The sequence below is a fragment of the Canis aureus genome, chromosome 26, assembly GCF_053574225.1.
Source record: "Canis aureus isolate CA01 chromosome 26, VMU_Caureus_v.1.0, whole genome shotgun sequence".
Taxonomy (NCBI): domain Eukaryota; kingdom Metazoa; phylum Chordata; class Mammalia; order Carnivora; family Canidae; genus Canis; species Canis aureus.
This window is the reverse complement of record NC_135636.1, coordinates 28,728,188-28,753,710: the sequence shown is the minus strand read 5'-3', so window position 1 is coordinate 28,753,710 and position 25,523 is coordinate 28,728,188. Positions and strand designations below refer to the sequence as shown.

The 25,523-nt window shown below is 46.5% G+C and overlaps 1 protein-coding gene and 1 non-coding gene across 7 annotated transcripts in view; one reads left to right on the top strand and one right to left on the bottom strand.

The window, feature by feature from the left end:
• Positions 1-2,076: 2,076 nt before the first annotated feature.
• The window catches only part of RALY (RALY heterogeneous nuclear ribonucleoprotein), a 152,443-nt gene continuing 128,996 nt past the window's right edge, over positions 2,077-25,523 (bottom strand). For 5 of the 6 annotated variants that reach the window (XM_077872804.1, XM_077872805.1, XM_077872802.1 and 2 more), the window contains 8 exons: positions 9,655-9,919; positions 8,475-8,547; positions 8,238-8,285; positions 6,037-6,203; positions 5,209-5,322; positions 4,840-5,018; positions 3,649-3,697; positions 2,077-2,428 (listed from right to left, as the gene is read on the bottom strand). In XM_077872804.1, coding sequence (XP_077728930.1) covers positions 3,653-3,697; positions 4,840-5,018; positions 5,209-5,322; positions 6,037-6,203; positions 8,238-8,285; positions 8,475-8,547; positions 9,655-9,910 — 882 coding nt within the window. In that variant the 5' untranslated portion in view covers positions 9,911-9,919 and the 3' untranslated portion in view covers positions 2,077-2,428; positions 3,649-3,652. The remainder of the gene's footprint in view (positions 2,429-3,648; positions 3,698-4,839; positions 5,019-5,208; positions 5,323-6,036; positions 6,204-8,237; positions 8,286-8,474; positions 8,548-9,654; positions 9,920-25,523) is intronic. The other variant, XM_077872807.1, reaches the window with a different exon arrangement.
• On the top strand, positions 16,450-16,555 carry LOC144298936 (U6 spliceosomal RNA). The gene has a single exon (XR_013365771.1). It is a non-coding gene; the product is annotated as a U6 spliceosomal RNA (small nuclear RNA).

Sequence of the window (25,523 nt, the reverse complement as noted above, 5' to 3'; positions counted from 1 at the left end):
TCCAAGGGCTGTTTTTCACCCGAGGTCTGATCTCTCAGAGACTGAAGGTCTCAGCCTCTACACTCTCTCTCCCTACTGCCTAGGATCTCTGGCAGGCACATATATGGGGACTGTGATACCACTGGGCAGCTATAGCTCCGAAAGGGCAGTAACTGCTCCACGGCACAGAAGAGGCAACAGCCAAGCAGGGATGGGGGCATCTGGCACAGCGTGGGTCCAGAACTCTGGCAGTCTTAATGGCTGGCTTATCAGTCCCCTGCACAGCTTGGGAATGTATAGCCATACTCAGTCTTCAGACTGCTAGCCTGTCAATGGCAGGCAGGAAGACTGCTCAAGGAGGGAGCCATGAGACAACAAAGACTTCCCTGGATGATTCCATACCCAGAGTAACCTAGCCTGAGTGCTATCTCAAGCCCATCCTCTATCCAAAACCTGGAGCCAAAGCCCAGAGGAGGTTTGATGGAGGCTGTGTTGTAGAACTGCTTGTCCAAAAAGTGATTTTTAGTAAAGATTCCAGCAGGCCTGAGACTTTGAAGAACATGTAAAGATGGAGGGAGAACCCAAAACCCTTTGTGATGATGGGACCAAATCTCCGGTGTTGGGGAAGGCTGCCTAGAAGACAGAATGAACAACTTGTGAAGAGCAGTAGGCTGATCAGAAATATTTCTCAAGGGTACCTGGGTGACTTATCTGCCTTTGGCTCAGGGCGTGATCCTGGGGGTCCTGGGATCGAGTCCCGCATTGGGCTCCCCACAGGGTGTCTGCTTCTGTCTCTGCCTCTCTGTGTCTCACGAATAAATAAAATCTTTAAAAAGACCGAGAGACTTCTCAAAGGTATCAACACTAGAACAGCAGTTTAATGATGAGTGGTAATTTCTTAGGGGGAAAAAGTAGGAGCAAGAGTACGTGCCAGACTCTGGAACAAAGCCCCACACCAGAGACCAGCCCAAGTGGCCACACCTTAATCACCCAGTTCACAGGTCCGGAGAAGGCACTCGGAACCCACGAGTTACTCAAAAAGATCTGCTATGGCAGGTGACCTCCTGGGAATTTTAACACAGGGGAATTGCTCAACTTGTAAGGTGAAGTTAGGAGAGAAATGGAAATTTAAAGGAATATTGCCAGAGAACAGAACAAACACCTGGATAGATGGCCTAAGACTGGCAGAGGCAGGCACAGGTACTCTGACGCCAACTTCCTACTGCTTGAGGTAACTGGAGTGGGGCTCAATTTCTTGCTGCCTAGGAGAATGAAGGACCTGCTTTGAGTGGGCCAGGAAAGAGGTGGGAAGAACAAGAGGCAGGAGAGGCCAGGGCATACAGGATCACGTGCAGGAGTTAGGGTTTTGTCCTGATAGTGAGCAGTCAGGTAAGGGTTTCACAGGGAAGAGACAGGACTCAGAAAAAGCACTGTGGTGGCCAGTGGGAAATGGGGGAGGGAGAAGCCAGAGACTGGGGGGCTAGTGAGAGGACAAAGCCCGAGTTAAAAAAACATAATGTCCTCAACTATGACAGGGAAGGAGAGGAAGAGGTGGACTCTAAAATCATCTCAGAGCAGGGAAAAACGAGACTGAGTGAGAAGCTGAGACATGGACCTACCACTGCCTAAGTGGGTCACAACTGCTTGACATTTCAGCCACCAGGGACATCTGACCCTCCCCAACAACCCTACTGGCCATTTTTATCCCCATTTCAGTTGTGGAAACTAAGGCCCAGATAGACCAGTATAACTCACCATGGACAGCTGCTCCCTAGTCAGGAGTGAGGGAGGAAAAAGAATAGGGTGAGGGCAGCCCTGGTGGCGCAGCGGTTTAGCGCTGCCTGCAGCCCAGGGTGTGATCCTGGAGACCCGGGATCGAGTCCCACGTCGGGCTCCCTGCATGGAGCCTGCTTCTCCCTCTGCCTGTGTCTTTGCCTCTCTCTGTGTATCTCTCATGAATAAATAAATAAAATCTTAAAAAAAAAAAAAAAAAAAGGAAAGAAAAAGAATAGGGTGAAACAGACTAGACCAGACTCTGGCTGGACAGGAGGGCCCAGGTACTTTGAGAAAACACAAACCATCCCATCTCAGAGCAAGTTGGGATCCAATCTCTTTATTGTCCAGGTACCCTCCCTGGAACCCTCCCAACTCCAAACCTATAGAAAAACTCCAAGCCTGGGAGTGTTCTGGGAGGGGAGGTAGAGTGTGGGGAAACCTCTGTGTTCTGCCCTCTGGCCTGGGCAGTGCCAACAGGGAGGGCGTGTGGGGACGGGAGGCTGATAACTCCACCTGCAGAGGATGTGGCACTGGCTGGGATGTGTGGGGGAGGAGGTGCCTGCTGCCAGCTCTCCTGGGACCTGCCGGGGGTGGTCTCCAGGGGTGGGTGCCCAGCTTTAGGCCTGGTACAGTGCACGCCCTTCTCCTGCCGGTGGCCATCGCTCCTGTCAGGCTGAGAAAGAGAGAGACAAAGGAGAGACTGAGGCTGGGAGGAAGAGCCCCTGGTACTCTTGATAATTGGGGTTGGGAAGACAAAAGGGAATGGTGTTTGCTATCTGCAGACAGAGATATACCTACACTCTGGCTCTGGCCTTCTAATTTTCTGGCCATGCAACCTTGGGTCAGTCTCTCTCTCCCTGAGTCTCCATTTCTTCACCTGAGCCCTGCACATCGTCTGTGAACTGGCTTCATGAGGTAAAACTTAGCCTCCCTGGTAAAACCAACCAGGAAGCTCCCAGAGGAGAGACTGCGGATACAGAATTTCCGAAACTGTCTGGGACCATCTTGCTGGTGGAGCAGCTCATAGCATGGAAGTGTCATATGTAGAGATAGCTGTGCTGTTTTGAGGCCTTCCTCTACCCACGCCTATCTTACCCTGAGAGTTCCCCAAGGAAAGGGGCAGAGCGGGGTGGTGAACACCAGCCAGGGAGTAGGCTTTGAGTCCACATAACACTGGACTCAAATTTAGGCTCCACCAATCACCACGTTGGGACTGGTGGGATACTACCAGGGGGATGCTAAGCCCCCTGCCCCCTTTGGTGCCTTTGTTCCCACATCCATGATGCTAGCATAATCACAACTTTGCAGGGCTGGGATAGTTTCTGGCACAGAGGGCATTTCCTCTGGCTGGATCACGTCCCAGCCCCTAAGCCCAGCACAACCATCACCCTCTGATGATGAACAGTGGGCAAGGAATTCTCTTACCATGCAGAATGGGGGCTATGGCCACAGGAGGCTCCTGGCCATCTCCCACAGACTGAGGACCACCAGAGCCCTGTGCTTTGCTAAGCGGTTCCCTTGTATGCCTCTTCCTCAATCCTGAACAGACTTAGCTACATACTATCAACTCTTCCATCACACCCCTCTTTGACTACCCGGCTCTCCAGCCCATCATCAGGTTCATGCTGATGGTCTGTATCTTCTTCCATCAGACTCACAGCTCCTCAAGGGTGGGAGGAGATGGGCAACACGGCTCAGAGTGCGCCGAGGGAACCCCTGCAGGGCTGGCCCGGCTAGCCCATCCATGACTCCTGCTTTTACTACAAAGAAACGTGGGAGAATGGCTGAGGATAGAGGGGCCTTCCTTGTTGGGCATAGTATGACCCATGCCAGGTCTGCTTCATGGCATGCCTGCCATTTCACTTCACCCACTGACCACCAGGACCCCCGTACCTGCTTACTGCAAGGCCCCATCCTCCGCGTCTGTGTCCTGGCTGTGCTCCTGATAGGGAGGAGGCAACAAGAGATCATACATCATTCACTACCAACTCTGTGTTGTCCCTGAGGTCCTGAGCACATCTGGAGACCATACTCCAAAAGAGGGATAGACAGCCAAGGGGAATGATTATGGGAACAGTTTCCATATAGCTGGCTTGGGATCCTGAAAAGAAAGACCTTCTGTGTAGAAACATGTCCCCCACTATACCTAGAACATCCTTGACTGGTCCCTTCTCTCTTTTTGGGGGCCCTCAGACCAGCTCCCCATCTTTGGGGCATCTAAGCCTTTGTTAGAAGACTACTATGCCTAAGAGAATAATTGGATCAAAAAAGGAGAGATGAGCTGGGGGCATGAGGAGGACCTCTTAACTATGGTGGCCATGAGCCCTTATGTTTTAGTGCCAAAACCCAGTATCGATGAAAAGGAAAAAGTTCCAGATCTGGTAAAGAAGTCTGGGCTCTAATTCTGGCTCAGCCTCAGTTATAAAGCTCCAAACAAGTTACTCTACTCCTCTGAGCCTCAGTTTCCTGAGTAAAAAGGTGGGAAGAATAATACTTTGCACAGTGCAAGGCTGTTGTTACGGTTACATTAAGTTAAAAACTACAAGGCCTAGTGCTCATTAGGTGCCCATTAGGTAATGCATAGTAAGCACACAACAGTTATCTCACATACTGAGTCTGGTCTACCTTCCTACTTACACGCTCCCGCTGACAGCTTCCTGGTTCCAATACCAGACAGAGAGATCCTTCCAGGCCTCCCTCAAGAGAACCTGTTTCCTACTTAAGCAGTAATGGCTTTTAGAAAACCCTGAGGTAGAGTGGACAGCCAAACTTCCTGTGGCTTCCCTAGGCAATTCCAGTCCTGGCCCCCCGGAACTCTACAGACTATGTGTGCTCCCTTGAGCCCCTGACTCTTCCCTCTTCCAGATTATGTAGAAAGTGAATCTAGAATGGGCTCTGGACTAAAGACAGGTCTACCTCAGTGGGACTTCTGACTGACAGCTGAAGCAGACATGCCCCTGCTCTTCCTCACAGGGCTAGAATCTCAAGAGAAAGAGGGAGGAAGAAACTCACAGGGCCACTGTCCAGCTCGTTCCCCCTACCACTGCTGCCCTCCTGCAAGCCCCTCCCCAACTGTGCCCTCACCAGCTCTTCCTCACTGTGCGTCAGCAGCCCCTCCTCATCGCCGTCGTCTCGGGCCTGTGCTTCTCCCTGGGGTGTGCCTGCTTCAGAAGCTGTGTCCTCCTGGGGGGCTGGTGGCCGGCTGCTGCCACCACTACTGCCCCCACCACTGCCACTGCTGCTGTCGCCCTTCTTCTTGCCATCTTGGGGGAAAAGGGGTAGGAAGAAGGGAATAAAACTCAGCCTAGGGCAGCTGCCCAGGGTAATAGCAGAAGGTAAGTCTCACCATGGTGGATCCATGGACAATCAATCTATGCCCTGTGCACTGTCCTCGCCCCATACTCTGTGCTGTACCCCTGTCACTGAGCTAGGCAAGGACCCTTGGAAGCTGACCTGGGTTAGCCTTCTGCTCCTCGGCAATCTGCTCCAAGCGGCCCAGTAGAGCGTCGATGTTGGACTTGATCTGTGTCAGCTCTGTCTTGATGGTCTGCAGCTCACTGCTCTTTACTGGGAGTGAAAGGAGCATAGGGCTGTCACCCAGGGGCTGGGAACTTGACACTAACATAAGACCCTAGCCCCCTTCTGCCAACTCAAAAGGCAGGCCAGTGGTAGGAACTGTCTCATCTGTGGTTCTTTGGCAGAGAAAAAGGTTGGAGCTGGCCATGGCCTTCACTCCAAGACTTCTGAGGCCACGTGTATAGTAACCAGCCCACCTTTCTGAACTTGGGGACTTTCCCCCCTTGATCTCAACTCCTGAAAGGGACTAGAGATGGTAAGAATGCAGGTGTGATACGCACTTGAGCAAACATATGTGTTTTGTTTTTCCTAGTGTTATAGGATGATGCCTAGATTTCAGGTATATAAATGTGTTTTATCATCAGATCTCCTGGGTGCCTGACTGCAGCATGTGTACACCAGAATGAACATGGAGCAGTGGGCCTGGGCAAATTTGCCCTTACTAGAGAAAAAAAGGACACCCTGTCCTTACTGGGTTCCATGTGACAGCACTGGACATTTCTGTGTCCAACCCAAGCCCCTCCTCCTCAAATGTCAGCCTTTTCCTCTTAGAAATGCATAAAAATACTCACTTGGTTGTGGTAGAGCTGCGCGACTGTGGGAGATTTGTTCCTTCATCTATTTTCCAATGTAAAAATATGTGATTCTATTATTTTGCTAATGAGAAAAATAAAAATGATCTATGAAGAAGTTCTAGTCACTCACACTTGATCTTGGCTGAGCCGGCAGTAATGGCTGTGGAGCGGGCAAAGAGCTTGACAGGTATGGTGGTTTTGACGCGCCGGACCAAGGGGACTGTGACCCGTGGTCGCTTCACAGGGACCGCCCTGGGCACTGGCACAGGTGACAGGCGGCCCCTATAGTCGAAGAGCCTGTAGGGGCAAATGGGCCAGAGGCTGCAGCATGGCCTGTGGCCACCAGAGGGCACTGCGACTCTAGACCAACATGCAGCTGGTGGGCAGCCTACACTCTACACCTCTACCGACCTAACAAGCCCCCTGAGGGTAAAGAGGAAAGGCTTTCCAGACCTTAAAAGCCGCTGAGACTCTCATTACATCCACCTTTCCTACCAGCCAGGTTGGGTAAGGGCAGGTGAGTGGTAATGCTTATAGTCCCAGTTCACAAAAGGAGCCAACAGACCAGCCCCAGAAAGGAGCTTTCCCTAGATCCCCCTGATACCTAGGCCTGTTATTACCTGACCTGTCTTCTGCTGAGTCAACTGCCACCCCAACCTCTGGTCAGAGATTGCAAATGTCCCTAAAGCAATGCAAATTGCCAACCCAGAACAAAAAGATATAGGAATGGATAATCCCTAAACCTGCCTGAGCCTCAGTTGTTTTTTTTTGTTTTTGTTGTTTTTTGAGCCTGTTTTTATTTGCTTCATGAGGACGGTTACCTTAAATTCTGTGCCAACTCCCCACCCCACCACAAGGCTGCTGTGCAGGCAAAGAATGAGACACTTGGTTAAAAACATACATGTTAATAAGATGTGACAGGTGGAAGGCCAGGGTACTAAGACTGTCAAACCGGGAGCCTATGACCTCAGAGGCATGAGGCTGGAGTCCAAGCCCTCGTCCTCATTCTGAGCCCCCTTAATTACCCCATTCCTCTTAGTCCACTTCACAGATGGACAGGAAGAGATCCAGCAGAATATCAAGATTAGGCAGCTCAATCAGAACCTTGGGCTCTCCAACTGTATGCTGCCCTCAATTTCAACACCCAGCCCTCTCCAAGAGGGCTTCTTTTCCTGCTCATTAGGCAGAAGCTCATAGGCTGAGGAGGGGTCTTTCATACCACATCTGCTACTATTACCTTTCTGCAGGGAACAGCAGCCTTAGGGGTATACTATGGGATCACTTTGGTGACAGCCAGGAAACATGCCAACACTGGGCAATTCAATGCCCCATGGCTTGGCACTCCTTTGTTCAGAGAGCCCCTGCCCTAGGGTGGTGATGGCTGGAGATGAAGAGTCTCTGGGAATGGATCCAGTCCCAGACCCTGCATTTCTGCCCCTAAGGGGAGGGGGCGGCTCTGGCCTGGGTCAGAATCACTGAACCCCAGAACCCCAGAGCTGGAGGAGCCCTGAGGGATCACTTGGTGCAAGCCCATTTCATAGGATGGGAGGGGATCTGCCCAAAGACACATGATCCATTCAGTGGCAGAGCTGAGATTAGCACCCAGGTCCTCTCACTCCCAGGCTAGGGAACATTCCACTACACCGCACTGTCTCCTAAAACCATTCAGTGGTAAGAAAACCAAGGCTCAGAGAGGTTCTGTTCTTCCTTCCCATAGGCCAAGCAGGAGGGAGAGAAGAAGTTTGGAACACCCCCATCATGATTTTCACTCAAGAATGTGGCTGGTGCCATGGAATGGAGTTCAGAGCTCAAGGCTGCAATCTGATGAAGAAGGGGGCCACAGACTACCAAGGTCTAATTCAGACCTCCAAAGGATCGCTGACCTCTTAGCTATGAATGAAAGGCCAAGAGGCTCACACTGAGCTCCGAGGTCCCTTCCACCTGGCTGAGCACCTCCAAAAGGTAAGGAGACTGAACAGCAGGAGTGGGAGGACTCAAACTCCCTGTGCCTAGTAACCTCTAATTCAACTTGCTATTTTTAAATGTTTCTTGCTACCTAGTCCTGTTGAGCCCCACCCTCAGATTAGGAGGAGGAAGGGCAGAGAGTGGGAGACAGTGTGGAGTGGGGGAAACTCTGACCTGGGGACCTGAAGAACTAGACCCTAGTTCCAGCTCTGCCACCAATTTGTGGAGCAGCCTTGGGCAGATGCCTGTCCACACCTCTGGGCTCTGGTTCACACTTGGGAGGACCGAGTGGGCTGCACCAGCAATCTCTCAGGACCCTTCCAGCTTGGCTGTTTCATGCCTGGGCACGCCCCTCCCCCTGCTCACCTGTCGTAGAAGTCGTCCCGGTAGTAATCATAGTCAAAGCTGTAGCCACTGGGGAAACAAAGGGGAGAGGGCCAGGGCTTAGGGACAGCCACTCAGCCCACTCTCCATAGGTCCTCATCTCCAAATGCCTCCCCAGACTCTAGGCTCGCCACACTGTCACCAACCAGTGTTCACTCCCTCTGTGGAAAGAGGGACCAATCCCACCCAGATGGAGAGAGACAAGACAGAGCGCCCCACCTGTATATGGCAGATGCTGCTCTCTTTAGCCCCTTGGGTCTGTTGGGCTTGGGCTCTCCAGCCATGTTGATATCTGCGTAGAGGGAGGGAGGAGGCACAGTCAGATGCAGGCAGAACAGTAGGGTATCCAAACATGTATCACCCTCACACACGTGAGCAGCAATTTCTATGTGTTTATGTGAGGTACACGTGGACTTTCCTAACTAAAACAACCAACAGAGGTCTTTACACATTAGATTCATACCCGCACATCACAGAGATACACCTATTTACAAATTTACATTCAGACACCTGCATGCATGCTCACAAACCTCTCACTCACGCACACATGCCATGGGCATCACACATATATATGCATTCTCAAGTACACTCATGTAAATAAATACTGCAAATACATATCTTCACACACATGTTCATGCATCCAAGTAATCAAATAACATAGCTGACTCCAACGTCCATATACGTAACTGCCCATACACAAATGAGCCACTGCACATTCAAGCAAATGTCCTACCAAATCTTTATACCTAGAATGATGCTCAGCATATGACAGACGTGTGTATATAAATATGCATATCTGCTTATATGCACTAGTATATTCTGACACACATTTGCATAAATATACATACTAAAGATGTGTCCACATGTTCTCCACATGCTTAGCTATATCCACATATCACATATACAGATATCTCTTCTTGAACACAAGATACATAGAAGTAGGTGCACTGTACACCCTCCAAGGTAGACGGCCACATGGCCACATCGTATATACACAGCACCAAGGCCAAAGGCACCGCTTTACCTTGTGCTCCCAGCCCCTCCTCCTGGCTCTCATAAAGAGTTCTAACCTAAGCCATCTGTAGCCCAATGTAATAGGCTATGCTAGTCCACCCTTCCTTTTCTCTTAGGAATCTGCATTTTAACTGGAACTATAAGGCTTGTCACTAAGAGTCACTGTGAAAGCAAAGACAAGATAGAAGCATTTTTAAGAAGCTCCTAAAATACTCCCATACAGGCAGATTTTATAACTACTTCATTTATAACTTAAATACAATTTCAGAAAGAGGTAGTGGGTAGTAGTAAGGGAAACAGAAAAGTGCCTAGGGAGGAGCTAGAAAGTGAAGGCTGGAACCTGCTCAGAAAAACACTAGAAGCAGGGCCAAGGAGAGACACTTACCCAGAGTCTGCCCGGCCAGCACCCGCCCATTCTCTCCCAGTACAGCTGCCCGGGCATGACGCTCGTTGGCATACTGCACAAAGGCATAGCCTTTGTGCACAGAACAGCCGGCCACACGGCCATACTTGGAGAAGATGGTCTCCACATCTGACTTCTTCACCACAGCTGTGTTGAGGTTTCCGATGAAGACCCGAGAGTTGATAGACTTGGGGTCATTCTTGTTGGTTACATTGCTTGTCTGGATCTTCAAGGACATGGTGGCCACCTGAAGAGAGACAGCCACTGTGAAGCTGGGTCCCCCAGATGGGCTTAAAGGCTATCCATGGCCCACATCCTGGCTAAACTGGATTGCTTTGTGCCCTGCTACACATTCACCCCCACAGTATCCAGCCTCTCCATTTTACATCTTGCTGGGCTGCTGACCTCATGGCCAGGTGCTTTATATACGTTCCCTCATTTGGTACTGATATGATAAGCAGAACCAGGACATTTCACAAGGGAAAAAAATGCACATTCAGAGGCCACAGTGCTAACGAGCAACAGGGTTACAATTTGAACTCTGGTTGGCTTGAGTCTAATTATTTTAACCCCATTCCTTCTTTAATATTTATCTGAAACGTTACCCCATGCAGGATCTAAATTTGAAGACCTTCCACTGTTTTTCTTCTGTTCCTTCCATGTAGAAGAAGGCAAAGAAGTCACGTGGAAACTGCAAGTAATATCGGCTATAACAATGACCACATTATGAAAATTCCTTGGGTCTGATCCAGACATCAACCTAGCCTTTTGGCTTTCTTTACTGGTACCAGCTATTTTTAAAAAGGTGTGCTAAACAAGCCTCATTGAGCACTCTCTGCCGGCTAGGGATGGCATGCAATATTGAGTAATCACAAGACCCTATAAACACTACTATTGTTCATATTTTACCAGAAACAGACCCCAATAAGTTCTTTAACTTGCCAGGAATGAGCACTCAAACTCAGGTCAGTTGGTCCTTACACACCCCCTTTTTTCCCCAGCTTTATCACTCTCCTTTCCCAGAGCTAAAGCCAATGTAATAGTTAAGTCAGCATATTTACCTAAGAATTGTTTTTAATAAATTATTTAGAATTACTCATTTTTATACTGACTCAAATTTTACTGTTTGCTTAGAGAGCATAATGTATCTACTCTTTGCTCCCTACACTCTGGCAATGTCTTTTACCCCAAGGGGCTGTACAAATCTCTCCTACCCCAGACCCTAGACAGGTTGCATCAGAAGACAGGCTCCAGAAGGAACAGAAAGGGAGGCTTGGTGACAGCAGGAAAGGCCTAACATTAAGTACTGGTATTTATACTTCCAGCCCAGCTTTCTGCTCACTGGCATGGGTTAGTACAACTCCCTTTTGTAACACTATTTCAATACCCTGCCGTAGAGCTATTACAGAAGGTGCTAAAGACCCTAAGCAGTATGTATAAAAACTCTCATCAGCCTAGGTTAATAGTAAACACCTGCCTACTAACCTAATATTTTTGGGTGGAGGGAACTTCTTTTCAGGGAATTAGAGCAGAGTGGAGGATAAGCTGGGAAAGGCATATCTTTTGTTCTGCCAGGTAAGAGACTCTTCTTCAATCCCTCCAACCTGGAAAAGGGCATCTTCTGACCAGCAGGTGGCACTGATCACAAAGAAACTAAAAGCTGGGGCCTGAGAGTAATTGCAGAGGAAGAAACCCACTCCTATGGTGGGCTTGCAGTAGCTCCACAGATATACTGGGGGCAAGTGTGCACCATCCTAGGTTAAAAAAAGGGGGGGGGGCTGAGAGGGTATTGCTATTGATGAAAGAGTTGGTGCTAAGCTTTGGAAAGGGCCTAGAAGGGACAAACTCTTTGTTAACTCAGTTTACTTTTGTATCCAATCATCATTTGTCAAGCAGTATGGAACACAAAAGATATCACACCCATGAAAGCACTTAATACTGTCCATGAGCAACAGAAAATGCTCAATGGATATGGGTTCCCCTGAGCCCTCCATTCCTCACAGTCCTCTCAGATAATCCCCCTATCTAGATGACAAGTCATTCAAAAGCTAATTCCTTAGCCATCCATGGACATAAAAAAAAGTTTGTGGGGCTTCTCCATGGGCATCAGGTAACTCTCCAGGTTGGTTCAGCTCAGAGCCATGAAGTTTTGGCTCAGGGAGGGGCTACCTACTTCGGCTGAAGGGAACCAACCACTGGCCTGGGATGCAGACCAAGACAAAAAGAGAGGGGGATGATGGTTCAGACCTGTTGAGGACTACTAGGCTCTGCCACTGACCTGGCAGGGACATGATAGATGCTGGGTTCCCTCAGACCTCTGGCTGGAGCCTCTAAAACCACTGAGCAGGAAGCATTTGTTGAGCAATCTCTGTTTGGTGATAGAGCAGAATCAGCACTCACTCCTTGGCTGGTGAGTAAAGTTCTTCAAAGTTTGGCCATACCCAGTCTTTTCTCTCATCACTTGGGGTTTAGGACAATGCACATAGAAGGACTTTGTAAATGGTGAAGCTCTTTATAGGATCTAATATTACTCAGACTAGTTGAACTTCTTTGTTCTTGTTAACACTGCCATTGTTGAGGCCCATTCTAAATGAAGGTCAAGGTCAGACTGGAGCACATTCTGAACAATACCCAGAAAAGGTAGTCAGAAGCCACATCACACAAAGGCTAATACAGAGAAGCGACCAGGGGAAATGTATGCCTATGGCCATTCTTGGTGAGGCATTCGCAGGGCCATGAAGAAATGTCCACCTGAAGCATGAAGCATGCTCCAGCACCAACTCCTCCCTATACTCCCTATCTAATCAGCCCCTCAATCGCTTTCAAGGCCCGCACATTCCTCCTAAGGGCAGTCTGTGTTGCTACTGTGTGTACTCCCTAAGCCCAAAGGGATAGTTATTGTAGGGTATGGAAAGGCTTCTGTGTTTAAATGCATTTATGAGGCTCCTGAAAGTGAGGGATCAAGTTAGGGGTAGGAAATGAAAAGTGTGCCCAGGCTAGCTCTTCTGGAACTGCTAGGTTCAAGCACAGAATCTCAAAGAGTCAAGAATTCTAAATTCAGACATGGTCTTCCAGGTTGTTATGAACTTAAAAATTTGTTAGCTTCACTTTATAACCTTCAAATAGTTAGACACATGGTATGTGAGCCTCCATCTGTACTCTTTGTTCTGCCCTGCTAATGTTAGAGGCAAGCCTGATGAAGCCTGGGACACAATAAGTACCCAATGAATATTAAGAGATATGAGGGAGGAAGCAGTGAGAATAATATCCCAGGAGCATAGCCCTACTTTAGGGGGGTGGCGGGCAGGGTGAACACCACTGGGGGCTGAGGTCCCAGGCACCGCAGTAAAAGACTAGAATCTCTAACCCAAACACCCCCTCTGCCCCCCCATTGACCAACCATTCCCAATTCAATCTTCCCCAAACAATTCATTATTTGGTTTTTGCAGGTTTCCCCCTGGCTTAGAGTAGGAGCCCTAGAAAATATTGACATCCTATTCAGCAGAAGCTGCTAGACTTGATAAGCTATTTCCCCCTGGGCCAAGCTCTGCCTCACAGATTAGCTGTGTAATTGAGAGCAAGGTGTCTGCAGCCCCTAGAGGCCCCATGCTTGGCAATGAACCAAGGAGAGGTGGGTAGAGGAACTGTTCTTGGTGGGAGGAAGGAGGAGGAGAAAGAACCAGACTTATTTCCAGAGACTTCTGCAATGTCGGATTAGCAGAGACTTCAGTGAACACGGAGTTTATACGTCCTCACTCTCAGGAACAGAGGACAATGGACTTGGCCACAATGCTCCAGCCCAGAAGTAGCAGGGCCAAGAACCCCATGAGTCCTCCAAGTCTAGGGTTCTTATATTCCACTTTTCCTTTTGGGCTGGTGAGAGACAAGCCCTCGGGACAGTGCAGGGCTGGGAGGGGGTAATCCAGATATGATATTTTTGAGGAAAACTAGGGGACTAGCTCCCAAGTGTCTTCACCTTTACCTGCTGGAGAAACAATTGCTGCATAAAAGGGGGCCCCTAAAGCTAATTAAAACCCACCAGTGACACAGGCTTTGAAATGCTTTGAAATGCAATTTACAGCTCGAAAGGATGGGCTTATTTCTCCAAGCTAATAAGAACGAGGAAATTTGGCAAAAACAAATCATTTTTCCCAGTTGAAACATTTCAGATGGAATCCAAGAGCCAAGCCTGAACATGTGGTAAAGTGACAGGGCTTTCTAAAGGTAGAAAAATCCTAAGACATGACCAGCCCTGAACTCTGGGTAAATGAGACCCCCAGAGAACTATCAAAGGAAGAAGAACCTCTAATTACTCAGTGTCAGACTTTACATACCCCAACTTATTTAATCTTTTTTTTTTAAGTTTTTTTTTTTTTTTTTTTAATTCATGATAGACAGAGAGAGGCAGAGAGAAGCAGGCTCCATGCCGGGAGCCCGACCCGGGACTCGACCCGGGACTCCAGGATTCCGCCCTGGGCCAAAGGCAGGTGTGAAACCGCTGAGCCACCCGGGCATCCCCACCCCAACTTATTTAATCCTCACAACAGCCCTGTGCAGAGGTATTTTAAATAGGGGAATAAAGACGCAGAGAGGCTACGTTATTGGTTGGTTAATACAGCAAAGCCAGAACCGGAACTCAGATCTGTTCGACTACATAAAGCCTATTCATAGAGATGCCTTGGGTACTGAATGCCAAGGTGACAGAATGTGTCATCCCAAGTCAATGACAGCCTCTTCTTGGTTATTGCCCCTTCCCCTTTCTACTACAATGTTTGCACAGGACTTTAGTGAACAAAACCAGTTTATATCCTTGATCCTGACATTATCAGTCTCATAATGAAAAGCTGAGGATCAGCAAAGGTAAGTGGCTTACTTAAGGCCATTCAGCCTAGTAAAGGGGAGTAGTTAGGGGACTTGAATCCAGGCTTCTACACACCACTGTTTCAGCAACTGTCCCAAGCCTCTGACTCTGCCATGTCAGCCCTTATGCCCTCCCAACCATAGCTATCGGGATCAAGTCTATCTTCAGCACAACCTCTGAGGCACTTGCCATCAGAATGCCTACTGCTCCAACTCCATAGTTCCTCCCTGGCACTGAATCTCTTCTTCTTAAAACACTAATTTCAAAAGAAGAGCTGCTGCTTTTGGTCCTGATGCCCCGCAGTGCTATGTAGGGCCTCTGTCTAGGCCAATCCTGCTGAGCACCTCTGGCCTTATTCTCCAGTGTACAGATGAGGAGCACACCAGCTTGTGGCCAGACCTCTGCCCTTAGATAACCCTGGAGATACTGGGCAGTTTTGAAGGAAAATAGCTATCAGTGATGGCAAGGCTATTTCTGGACAAAGCCAAGCAATTAGACTGATCAGTGCCCAGGGCTTCCTTGGTCCAGAGGCTCCTGGTTAACAGGCGGCCAAGGATGACAGAACATCTATTAATCTCATTAAACTCACCAGGCCCCAGCTCATTAGCATTGCCCAAATGATCATTACTGGCCAGACAGGACTAATTTCCTAAGGAATGCTCTTTAGTTCCTGACAATTCCCACTCACATGAGAAACCCCAGCTCCCAATATGTGAATACTGAGGTCTCCTAGGAGTGTAAGGAGTACGGACTACAGGTTCAGGAGGCTTGATCTTGGTTCTGATGTGTGACCTGCAACAAGTTACACAGTTTCTCTGAGCCTTATCACCTTATTCTGAGAAGAGAAATAATCTTTGCCTAATTACCTTTCAGATCTGATACAAAATCAAATAGGCTAATCGTTGTTTAAGTGCTCTGCTGCATCTGTAACATACTATAAAAGGAAAGAGGATTATAGATATTATTACCCAACTCCTATCCCCTTCACTCACTCAACAAACATTTCTTAAGTATTCCCCTCTGTGCTGGCACTGTGGAGATTCTGGGAACAAGTGCTCACAGGCCTTGTCTTCTACTTGCTTTGACCTGTTTCTTAACTATTTCCTAACAATAAAGGGAAAAATTCACCGAAAATAGAAATATGATATGTAAACTCAGAATATGCCCCTTAAACTCACTAAGCCTTAGATTCCTCAATTGCAAAATGGGAATTATACCAATCCCAGAATTATTAGAAATAACAGGTATAAAGTGCCTGGTATAATGACTAGGACCAGTAGGTATTTACATAAGAAACTCAAATGCCCTGGGCCTATGAAAACAGATGCATCTAGCCCAGCACTCTAGATTATCCACATTCCAGCCCTATATTCTTTACCCCTGTCATTTCCCAGTGCTCCATACTCTGCCTAAGAATAGAGGAGTCAGGAGCAGAGGGCCTACACACACTCTCTTCCCTTGTCCTAGTGTCTGGAACCAAACCTAGAAATTTAATAAAGATCCCCCCAGCCTATGCCTGATTTGACAGGTACTACTATAAGGAGCTAGGAGAGGAAAGAACATTAGCTGGGAGAGGTGTCAAGCCTTCTAAGCCAGTGACTCACTACTCAGCTATACCATGAAATTCTATTCCTATAACACTGTTATCAGCATCTGATAGGCCCTGAGGGGAGGCCCCAAAGCAGAGGCAGGGCTGGGGCCTCAGTCACCTTTCCCCACAGTGTAGTCTGGGTATATACCTTATCTTCCCTGTATCTTGCACCCTAACTCTACCCCTGATTGTGGCCTTAGGCTGAGGCTAGCATCTGTAACAAGCAGCCCTTCTAGATATGAGGGGAAAGGCAGCAAGGACTGAGTAGGTACAACCTTGGCCCTATAATCCCCAATACTAAGTTACATTTAGGGACCTAAAAATTGGGCTTGCTTCGGCAGCACAAATACTAAAACTGGAAAGATACAGTGAAGAGTAGCATGGCCCCTGCACAAGATGACACACAAATTTGTGAAGTGTTCCATGTTTTTAAGAAAATAAAAAATAAAATAAAAATAATTGTCAACCTCTTTATTTTTGTCAAAGGAAACCATCCAAACACACATTCAATTATAGTTATAGCTATCCAAATACTCACTGGGCCAACTCATTCATCCAGCAATTGGTCTGGTACTTGATTCTCAAGGAACTCCCAATACATCAAGAGGACTACAAAGCACATGTGCCTGGGCTGGAGTCCACAGTCCCAGAAGTTGCCCAAACAAAGCATTCCAGGACATTAGAATGGGAAGGAGCATTACAGAAGGCTCCACAAAAAAAGAGTATGTTTAAGTCGAATTCCTACCAGGCGATGATGTAGGGAGAGAGGTCATGCCTGACAGGAAGGACTGCGGTACAATGCACAAAACATACCCTTCACCTTTGTTCCCTGCTCTACCCTCCCTCCTGCAAGTATATGCACAGTAGGGCTGGAAAAAAAAAGTCTCAAGATAAGAGAATTTCTTCAGTGCTGCCTCTTCTTCTCTTGATAGCTACATACTAATTCTTATCCTGAGGAAGAAAAAAAAGGGAACACAATTCAATATGTAGCAGCTTTGTACCAGGCACTGTGTTGGAAGCTTTACAAGACTTATCTTTCACAATCCTGACCACAACCCAATGAGGTTAAGTACTATCATCTTCACTCTTCAGATGAAGAAACAGGCTCAGAGAGAGCTTAAATAATTTTGTCCACAGTAACATTAAATGGCATGACTAGGATAAAAAGACCCTAAGCTTATCTGGTTCTAAAGAACTCCACTCTTCTACTACTCTTCTACTCCACTAGATTGCTCCCTAGATTGCAATCTCTTCTACTCCACTAGATTGCTCCCACTGACCTCCCCTCTTCCCACAGAAAGACTGATTCTGGCTTTGCTGCTGATATGCCACATGACCTCAGGATCTGGAGCATGTGACCATAAAGAGCTCTTTCAGGGTTAACCATGTGACTGTGCTAATCATTACCAACACTTACTGAGCACTTACTACTGCACTCAGTCTTCTGCTGTGGGGTAGGTGATAGTATGTATTGTCTTCACTTCACAGATGAGGAGCCTAAGGGTTGGAGCTTAGTCAGGCAAGCCAGGAAATGGCAGAGCTGCAATCAATTTGAGACCAGAGCTAGTGCTCTGGCCCAAAATGGCTTCCATGCTAAGCACACCCTGTACCAGCCAGGGGGTCAGCTTCTAACACTTTCTAATCCTTTGGGCATAAATGCATGGGGTCTTGCTGAGGGCATTCTCTCACATCCAAGAGCCAATAAGCACTTGCTGTGAGCTTGGAGGATGGCCCTCCCTCCCCCTTCCTACACCTTAAGGGGCCGACTCCTCACAGTGATAATGTGGCAAGATTAGTCACTGCTTGCTGTTGGTTGATTATAGCTATTCTTTTCTGTAAATGAAGTTTAAAAGTCATCAAAGGGTCTGTCAGCTGTGACTTATGAGCCTCTTTCCCACAGGGAAGTCAGGCAGTGACAAATGCCCCTCTCATTCTGCCATCCATTATGAGTCGGAAGGTGCCATGTTCCAATTATTGGAGACCCCGATGGAGCTCATGGAAAACCCTGTTCCAAGCTGTGGCCATTATTCAGGCCTGGCAGCACTGTGCCGGCAGGGTTACCCTAGGTCCAGACCCCACCGGCTAAGAATGGAATAAGAGCAGGTTTCTGATTTTGTGAGCCAGCCCTTACCATCCCTTACGTGTGTTATCTCTGGTGGATTTGTCCTACACGTATTTCACAAACCAGTAAAAACAAAGGCACCATGCGGGCTGCCCCAAAGTACCCAGGATTAAGACTGCCTAAACAAACAGACATGAGGAAATAAGGTCATGCTGCCAGGTGGAGAAGGTGAATATGGTGCTCAGGAGGAACTGAAGATAAGATACTTAGGATGTTCAAAGAAGGTAGTGACTGAAAGGGCCCTTACAGATCATCTAGTGTGATCATCTGCCTCAGTACTCAATACTCATTATGGCACATCCTGTCCAGCTAAATGCTGAGGAACCAAAGATGAATGAAATATAGGCCTTGCAGATGAGATAATTAAGGTCTGAAGAAGTGACTTGCCCAAGGTCACAAAAATAAGTTAGTATCAGTGATGGAATGAGAAAGCAGGTCTCCAGACCTCTTGTGAAGTAGAAAATGTAGAGAGACAAGGAGCTCTCTTGTGTGCCAGGTTCTTCATGCAGAAAATGGCATAATAGTTAAGAATGCAAGCTCCTGGGGCACCTAGCTGGCTCAGTCAGAGGAGCTCTTGACCTTGGGTCATGAGTTTTGAGTCCCATGTGGGGTGTAGAGACTACTTTAAAAAAAAAAAAAATTTTTTTTTTTTTTTTTTTTTTTTTTTTGCGAGAGAGAGAAAGAGCGCACGCGCACAAGCTGGGGAGAGAGGCAGAGGGAGAAGCAGACTTCCTGTTGAGCAGGCAGCCTGATTCAGGGCTCGATCCCAGGACCCGTGGATCATGACCCAAGCCGAAGGTAGACACAACAACTGAGACCATCCAGGCACCCCTTAAATAAATTTTTTAAAAACTTAAAAATATATATATAAATAAAATAAAAGAGTACCAGCTTCTATTCAAATCCCACCTACACACTTACTAGAGGTTTGACTTCTGGCAAGTCCCTTAACCAAGTCTCAGAAAAATGGGGATTCAGAGCTGTGGTGAGGCTTAAATAGGATAATACAAGTTATGATAACAGGCACATATTAAGTATTTCAAAATATTATTTATCATCAAGTAATTCCTGAAACAACCCTTTGAGGTAGGTATTATTAATCTCATTTTACAGACAAGAAAACCAAAGCAAAGAAATAAGTTTATTCCATTACTTTCAAGTCCTTTAGCCCAATTCTTTTAGACTCTGGTGTTAGACCAATTAACAAAAACTATCCTAAATCTTTTTCCTTTTTGCTTCTTTCAAGAAAGAGAGAACAGGATAAGTAGGCCAAAGATAGGAAGTTCAAGGCTTGCCACTCAACACTTTAGGAGGTGATATATCTACTCTAGGTCATGCTAGATCCTGCAAGGAACAATGATCCAGGCTGAGACTGCAACAATCTTCCTGAGGCCTGGGCATCTGAGAGGAGGGTATATTCCTGAAGAGGCTGGTATTCCTGGACCCTCTCTCCTTGACATTGGGTGACATTAGGAAACTAGCCAGGAAGTTGTAACTTTCACAGTCTTGTCTCATGGTTGCTTACAGTAGTCTTTCCTATCCTAGGGAGTTTCTTAAAAGTAAGGTGGACAGAAATATCAGAAAGGGAGACAGAACATGAGAGACTCGTAACTCTGGGAAACAAACTAAGGGGGGTGGAAGGGTAGGTGGGCGGGGGGTGGGGGTGACTGGGTGACGGGCACTGAGGGGAGTACTTGATGGGATGAGCACTGGGTGTTATTCTATATGCTGGCAAATTGAACACCAATAAAAAATAAATCTATATTAAAAAAAAGTAAGGTGGACAGATTGATTCTCGAATAATACAGTATACCCAAGAGCGTGACTGGCGGAAGCAGATGAGCAGCCAAGACATAATAGTGCACTTGAATCTTCCAGGTGCACAGCCAAATTATCACTGTACAGAATTTTACGTTCTAATTGAGCCTATGAGGTGCTATCTTTCCAAAGTAGAGTGGGTCATATGATACAGCATAGAGAGGAGTATAATCTGCTGTGAGAAGAGGCCTGTCACCAAGCAGGAGCCGAAGCCTACATGTTTATTCCCACATAAGAGGCCATGTAATCTGGTCAGGAGAGCAGCCTCTGAGACCAAAATGCCTTCACTCTGTCACTGAACTAGCTGTGTGACATGACCTTTGGGTAGTGTCTTAAGTTCTTAATGCTTCAGTTACCTTATCTATAAAATGGGCACAGCAATAAATATCTCTGGGGCTGCTAGAGTATAAAATTTAATTCAATTCATGTGTTAAGATCAGTGTCTGGTACATTACAAAGTATGTAAATACTAGCTACTGCTGCCACTATTGTTATTGCTGGAAACTGCAAGAACTTTTCCTTAGGAGTATCAAAGGGAAGGTGGTGAATCCTGCTGTAATAATGTCACCCAGAACTGAATTGTGATGAAGAAAAGAACACTAGAACTGTGGATACAATAATCTCTTCAAGTGTGTCACCAAAATTCTAGTATTTGGAAATGTGTCTTGAACATAAAAGGAATCACAAGAGTAGGCATTAAGTGTTGAATAAGGGGTGCCTGGATGGCACAGCTGACTAAGATCCAACTCTGATTTCGGCTCAGGTCATGATCTCAGAGTCCTAGGATCGAGCCCCAAGGTGGGCTCCACGCTCAGCACAGAGTCTGCTTGAGATTCTCTCATACTCCTGCTCATTCTCTCTCTAATAAATACATCTTTAAAAAACAAAAAGTATTGTATGAACAAATGAGTATCTAGAGTAAAGCAGTACCCTATAAGAGAAAACAACTTGAGAAGGGGGTCAAGAAGAGGCCCTTTCCTAAGTACAATTTCCTAAAGGCCTCTCTGTACCTGAAGGACCCAGAAGGCAGGCTGGGCTTCTCTTCTGGGCAATGGGGACCCAGGGCCCAATACTGCAAGAAACCTTTATTTGCTGCTCACTGTTCTGTGTCTCTGACATAACCTCCACATCCTGTGGCTACTCTATTCTGAATAAGGCAGCAGAAGGCTGTGCCGTTGTGGTGCAGATATCCCCATTTTCCAGACTATCTTAGAAGAAATAAGTGACTCTGAGGGACACAGAGAGGGAGGCCTAACCTCACTCAAGAGGGAGCTTGCCCTAAGTTAAAATAGCAATAGGGGATTACTAGCTTTGGATTTCTGCTCGCCCGTGGAGCCCTGGGTCCTAAATTCCATCTCTACTAGCTGTATGAACTTGGGAAGGCACTTCACTTCTTTGAGGTTCAAGGTTCTCCATCTCTAACATGGGTAAAAAAAAAAATCCCTCTCTGTCCACTTGCAATGCAGGCTGTTGTGAGGGTCAAAGAGATAATAACATATGGGAGTATACTCTTTTACACGAGATATGCTTCATAAATACGGACAGGAATGTTGCCTGGATGGACTGCTGTTGCAGGTCTTCCTAGACAGAGGGACCTGGGCAGGAAACCAGTCAGCTGGAAGTAGGCGGTGGATGGTGCACAACTTGGCAACGCAGCCAAGCACTGTGCCCCTCGGGTGTAAGGGCAGTTGATTAAAATCCTTTCATGTGGAATCAATATTTTGCTCATTACAATAATTTTTCTCCTTGAAAATACATGAATGCTACCCCTCACAGCCCCACAAAAGCTTGATCCTGCAGAGAGCATATGCATTGACATATGTGTTTTTCTAATTTCCTACATTCAGACCTCTCTCCAGAGTGCCGATCTAAACATATCTTAGAGCTCACTCAAGGCATGACCCTACAGTACCATATGTTTGGCCCAAAGGGGACCACTGAGAATGATGTCACAGTCATAGCCACTCTGCCTTTGTCCCCCTGGTAACAAATTAACTCCACAAACATTACGAAGCATCTGTCTCTTGAGTGAAGCATGTTCCTGCCACCTCCTGTTTAAGACTCTTAAGATTTGAGTCCAACTCCTTTAATGAGGCTTAGAAGCCCCTTCATGAGTTAAAGCTATCAAATCCATACACAACAATACTCTAAGGGGTTGTAAGTCACACTCACTTTACAAATCAGTGAACCCCAGTTCAGACAGGCAAAGTCAGTTGCCCATGGTCATACAGTGAGCAAGTTGACATGAACTGGGTTCTTCTGAAGGACTGGATATCAGACTCCAAAGTACTGAATCGAGTTTGAAACCACCTTTTTGGGGATCCTTGGGTGGCTCAGCGGTTTGGTGTCTGCCTTTGGCCCAGGGCCTGATCCTGGAGTCCCGGGATTGAGTCCCACATCGGGCTCCCTGCATGGAGCCTGCTTCTCCCTCTGCCTGTGTCTCTGCCTCTCTGTGTCTCTCAGGAATAAATGAATAAAATCTTAAAAAAAAAAAAAAAAAACCCAAAGAAACCACCTTTTCTTGGACAAGACTATATGAGACAGGTGTGGGGACGGAGCATTATCTGGTTCAGGCAAACCTTCCTTTCAGGGTGCTGCTTAAACACTGTCCCTTAGTGGAGGCTGCCAATCTGACTTCTTCCACCCTCAGAGCTGCAGAATTGCTCATAAATTTGGCATAATGACCAAAATGTTCATTTGCATGTAATACGGTACATATTTGCATATCTAAGCTCAAGGGGGCAGTAATGTCACCAGCATCAAATAAAAGCCAACCAATGAACCACAACAACTTAGGAGGGGGAAAATCCCCCAAGACAGCAAACATAACATACCCAATGAACTTCTAGTCAGTTAACTGATCATACAGAAAGAAGCAGCTGTGGTATCTGTGGCCTTTTCCCCTGTCAACATCTTAGAAAGAATTAATCAACCCTTTCTGGTCTCTTTTCCCTCAGAAAAAAAGAGACACTAGGGGCACCTGGGTGGCTCAGTGGTTGAGTGTCTGCCTTTGGCTCAGGTTGTGATCCCAGGACCCTGGGATGGAATCCTGCATCAGGCTCCCTGCAGGGAGCCTGCTTCTCCCTCTGCCTGTGTCTCTGCCCCCCTTCTCTCTCTCTCTCTCTCTCTCTCTCTCTCGTGAATAAATAAAATCTTTATAAAAAGAAAGACAGACAGAGACAGACACAACACTACACAAGTTTCTACACTCCAAAAGCTGGTCAAAAAAACTTTCCTCAAAACTTTAATACAGGTCTCAGCTGTGGGAGCAAGAGCACAAGCCATGGAACAGAAAGACCAGGATTTAAATCCACGATCAACTACTTACTTATTAGTCCTATAACTCTGGACAAGTAATTAAACTCCCTGAGCCAATATTCTCTATTAAGCATATACTGCGCCATATACTCAATCATCCATCCTTTCATTCACATAGTAAACCAAGGCCTACGAATTTGGCCTCCTAAAGATTTTAAAATGTAGCTCTCTCTATTCTTATTACCACTTCCCCAAATCATCCTCCACACAGTCATTGGAATAATATCACCATATCACTCCTCTGCTTAAAACTGAAATTAGGGGGATCCCTGGGTGGCTCAGTGGTTTAGCGCCTGCCTTCGGCCCAGGGCGTGATCCTAGAGTCCCAGGAATTGAGTCCCGTGTTGGGCTCCCTGCATGGGGCCTGCTTCTCCCACTGCCTGTGTCTCTGCCTCTCTCTGTGTCTCTCATGAATAAATAAATAAAATAAAAAACAACAAAACAACAACAACTCAGGCAACCCAGGTGGCTCAGCGGTTTAGAACCGCCTTCAGCCCAGGGCCTGATCCTGGAGACCCAGGATTGAGTCCCGCATCGGGCTCCCTGCATGGAGCCTACTTTTCCCTCTGCCTGTGTCTCTGCCTCTCTCTCTCTCTCTCTCTGTGTGTGTCGCTCATGAATAAATAAATTAAATCTTTAAAGAAAAAAAAAAAACTGGGATCCCTGGGTGGCGCAGCGGTTTGGCGCTTGCCTTTGGCCCAGGGCGCGATCCTGGAGACCCGGGGATCGAATCCCACGTTGGGCTCCCGGTGCATGGAGCCTGCTTCTCCCTCTGCCTGTGTCTCTGCCTCTCTCTCTCTCTCTCTGTGACTATCATAAATAAATTTTTTTAAAAAAATAAAAAAATAAAAAAAATGAATGTATACTGTCTACCCTGTGTACATGCCTTTAAAAAAAAGAAAAAAAACTGAAGTTAAAGTTTTGCTTTATTATTTCAAAATTTGTAGCCAATAATTTAGGTATTTGTATTCCTTAGTGTATTTATTTTTTGAAATTACAAGAAAAAAATAAAGAAATTACCATAAGAAATCACCTAAACCCCTACTCCACTCAGGATGAAACTCCTGTCGGCACCTTGGTATAGTTCCTTCCATTGTTTTTTTCTTTTGCATTGTATTTAGATTACACAGTAAAATCATGTATCCAATTCTGTAGCCTAATTTTTTTCAATTATTTTAATATATATATAACATATTTGTCTTTATTGCTGCATAGTTTTCAATAAGCCCCATTTTTTAGAACTACTGTTTTTAGTGACTCAAAGTTTTCTACGTGAACTTATTATAGTTTAGACTGGTTGTAGTCAGGTGGTCATTTATGCTTCTCCCATTTTTCTCATGATTATAAATAACATCTAAGGTAAGGTTTATTCTAATATTTGATTATTTCCCTAGGACAGATTCCCCGAAGTAGAATTACTGTGTCAAGATCTATAAACATGGGGCGCCTGGGTGGCTCAGCGGTTGAACGTCTGTCTTCAGCTCAATGCGTCCCACATCAGGCTCCCTGCATGGAGCCTCTTTCTCCCTCTCCCTCTGCCTTTTTCTGTGTCTCTCATGAATAAATAAAATCTTTTAAAAAAGGATCTATAAACACTTTTAAGACTCTTGAGATACATTAATTGCTTTCCAAAAATGCTATATCAATTTATACTGCTATCACCAATGAATGCCACTTTCATGACAACCTCACCAGAACTGTATTAAAATGGGGGGAAGGGTGCCTGGGTGACTCAGTCGGTTAGGCGTCTGCCTTCAGCTCAGGATCTTAGGGTCCTGGGATCAAACACCATGTCAGGCTCCCTGCTCAGCAGGGAGTCTGGCCCTCCTCTCACTTGTGTGCGCATGTGTGTGCTCTCTCTCAAAATAAATAAATAAAATCTTTTAAAAATAAGTGAATAAAAAGGGGGGCCAGGGAGTGTAGAAAACTGGGGTTAATTAGGAGGGAAAAGACAAATCTTCATTGTTGTTTTCATGTGTATGTGAAGATACTAGTGTCTTAAGTTTTTGAGTCTACAGAGTTTTGAATACCATAAAGAAGTAATTATAGGTTCCTAGGCAGAGGGATAATATGCTGAAAATTTCATTTATCAAAAACTATTTATTGAACATGTATTACTGTCAGACATCTTACAAAATATA